This window comes from Cebus imitator, unplaced genomic scaffold, assembly GCF_001604975.1.
Source record: "Cebus imitator isolate Cc_AM_T3 unplaced genomic scaffold, Cebus_imitator-1.0 Scaffold15, whole genome shotgun sequence".
In the NCBI taxonomy this organism is placed as follows: domain Eukaryota; kingdom Metazoa; phylum Chordata; class Mammalia; order Primates; family Cebidae; genus Cebus; species Cebus imitator.
Window position 1 is genome coordinate 10,869,081 of NW_016107330.1, and position 2,699 is coordinate 10,871,779.

General features: G+C 44.2%; 1 protein-coding gene across 1 annotated transcript; it reads left to right on the forward strand.

The window, feature by feature from the left end:
* The first annotated feature begins 1,717 nt into the window (after nucleotides 1–1,717).
* On the forward strand, nucleotides 1,718–2,640 carry LOC108287831 (mitochondrial import receptor subunit TOM20 homolog). Its single transcript, XM_017506457.2, has one exon. The coding sequence runs from the start codon at nucleotides 1,840–1,842 to the stop codon at nucleotides 2,275–2,277; it is 438 nt and encodes a 145-aa protein (XP_017361946.1). The 5' UTR covers nucleotides 1,718–1,839; the 3' UTR covers nucleotides 2,278–2,640.
* The last annotated feature ends 59 nt before the right edge of the window (nucleotides 2,641–2,699 follow it).

The window sequence follows — 2,699 nt, forward strand, 5'->3', positions numbered from 1 at the left end:
CGAGCAAGCAAGACAGAAACCAGAGTCTTTGCAATGTCATGAAAGTAACATTCCATCCCTTTGGACAAATTTAGTCCATAGAAGCAAGTCATTAACATCCAGCCCACTATCCAGAGGAGGGGATAATATATATGGTACAAATGCCAGGAGATGGGTATTCTAAAGATGTAAAAATTCAAAATGTACATGAATAAAGAAAAGAAAACAATAAAGTAGATAAGCATGGTGGAAATGTCAGAAGATGCAGGTCTGGTTAGCCCTGTTAAGGAGTTTGACCTTATTCCAAAGGGCAGCCATCAGTTTCAGTTGGGGGGTCACATAGTCAGCTGTGTACCTTAAATATCTCAGCCTGCTAAATCAAGAACTAGTAGAGGCTGGGCACAGTGGCTCATACCTGTAATCTCCCAAAGTGATGGAATGTTACTTTCATGACATTGCAAAGACTCTGGTTTCTGTCTTGCTTGCTCGTTCTAAGAGAAGTAAGCTGCCAAGTTGTAAGCTGCCCTTTGGAGAGGCCCACATAGCAAGGAACCAGATAGTAACAACAGCCCACAGTGAACTGAATCTTGCCAGCAACTGTTGTGAGTGAGCTTTTAAATGGATCCAGCCCCAGTCAGGTCTTCAGATGAGACTGCAGCCCTGCCTGAAGCTGAGGCAGGGGGATCACCTGAGGCCAGGAGTTCAAGTTCATCCCAGGCAATGTGGTGAGATGCTGTCTTACATAAAATTTTAAAATTAGGTGGATGTGGTGGTATAACTACCAATGGGTTCTTCCTGCCCACTGTACAAACAAAGATCATGGCATTGCAGTGAAGAAAGAGTTTAATAGACATGAGGCCAGCCAGGGCACTTGGGAGACAGAGTCATTACTCAAGTCAATCTCATCAAAGGCTCCTAGGTTAGGAGTTTTCCAAAGGCAGTTTTGGGGAAGGAGTGGGGGTGGCTAGGTAATGGGTGCTTGCTGCTGATTGTCTGGGTCAGAGATAAATTCATAGGGAGTTGAAGCCTCTTCTTACACTGGGTCGCTCCTGTGTGGTGTCACAGGAACAGTGGAGCCATTGACTGAGCGGGGGAGGGGGGGGTCCAGGTGGAGCCACAGGTGTCAGACATGCAAAGAACTTGAAAAGGTATCTCAAAAGGCCAATCTACAATAGTGATGTTTTTGCGGGAGTAATCAGGGAAGTTGCATATCTGTGACCTCTAGAATAATGGCTAGCAATCCTTTATGTCTACACCTTAGCAGAGTTCAGGCTCCTCTTCCCCCAGCCTGGTGGCCTTTCATTAGCTTTACAAAGGCAGTTGCGTTTTGGGGAAGGGCTACTACCATTTAAACTATAAACTAAATGTCTTTCAGAGTTAGCTGGGCCTAAGCACAGGTATAATTAAGGCAACTTGAAAGCTAAAGGCAAGAGCAGGGAGGTTGGCTATAGCAGATCTCTCCCACGGCTAAAATTTTCTCACTGCTATAATTTTTGCAAAGGTGCTTTCAGTGGCTCACACCTATAGTCCTAGCTACCTGGGAGGTTGAGGCAGGAGGCACGCTTGAACCCAGGAGTTGGAAGCTGTGAGCTATGATCTCCCCATTGCACTCCAGCCTGGGCAACAGAACAAGACCTTGTCTAGGAAGAAGAGGGAGGGAGGGAGGAAGTGAGGGTGGGAGGGAAGGAGAAGGAAAGGTAGAGATATGAAGAAAACCATTAAAAAAAAAAATAGCTAGCTTTTCGGAGTCCCTGGCCTGCGGGCGTCGGCTGTGAGCTGCACCCTCGCTCTGAGGGTTTGTGGCCCACGGCTCCTTCGCGGTCCCTGCCGCCATCACTCACACTCCGCGTTGTAGAGAAGATGGTGGGTCGGAGCAGTGCCATCGCCGCCGGTGTATGTGCGGCCCTTTTTGTCAGGTACTGCAACTACTTCGACCACAAAAGACGAAGTGACCCCAACTTTAAGAACAGGCTTCGAGAACGAAGAAAGAAACAGAAGCTTGCCAAGGAGAGAGCTGGGCTTTCCAAGTTACCTGACCCTAAAGATGCTGAAGCTGTTCAGAAATTCTTCCTTGATGAAATACAACTTGGTGAAGAATTACTAGCTCAAGGTGAATATGAGAAGGGAATAGACCATCCGACGAATGCAATTGCTGTGTGTGGACAGCCTCAGCAGTTACTGCAGGTCTTACGGCAAACTCTTCCACCACCAGTGTTCCAGATGCTTCTGACTAAGCTCCCAACAATTAGTCAGAGAATTGTAAGTGCTCAGAGCTTGGCTGAAGATGACGTGGAATGAGAAACAAATGTCAACCTAATAAAATCTTAGTTAAAAATTTTTTTAAAATTCTTGGTAGTTGAGCAGCTCTGGGGGAATAAGGGCAAATATGCTTGTTATGAACTACACTGAAATCTACCAAAGTTAATGTTTACTTTGTGTAGATCCGTTTGTCTATTTTATTTATTTTTCCCAGTGAAAAGTGTATTTTGATAGAGAGCTTTTCATTTTATAAATATGCTATGAGTTACTGAAATATCATGGATTTTGTTTATTCCTGAAGCATAAACTGTAAATATGACATGGCTTATGTTAAAAATACCCAGTGCTCAGTTTTGAAGGATAGGTTAAAAAAAAAAAAAAAGTATAGAAGAAACTAAAGAATGAAGAATGTACACTTTTTAAATTTTAGCTCATACATTTTGCTGTAAATCTGGAAATTT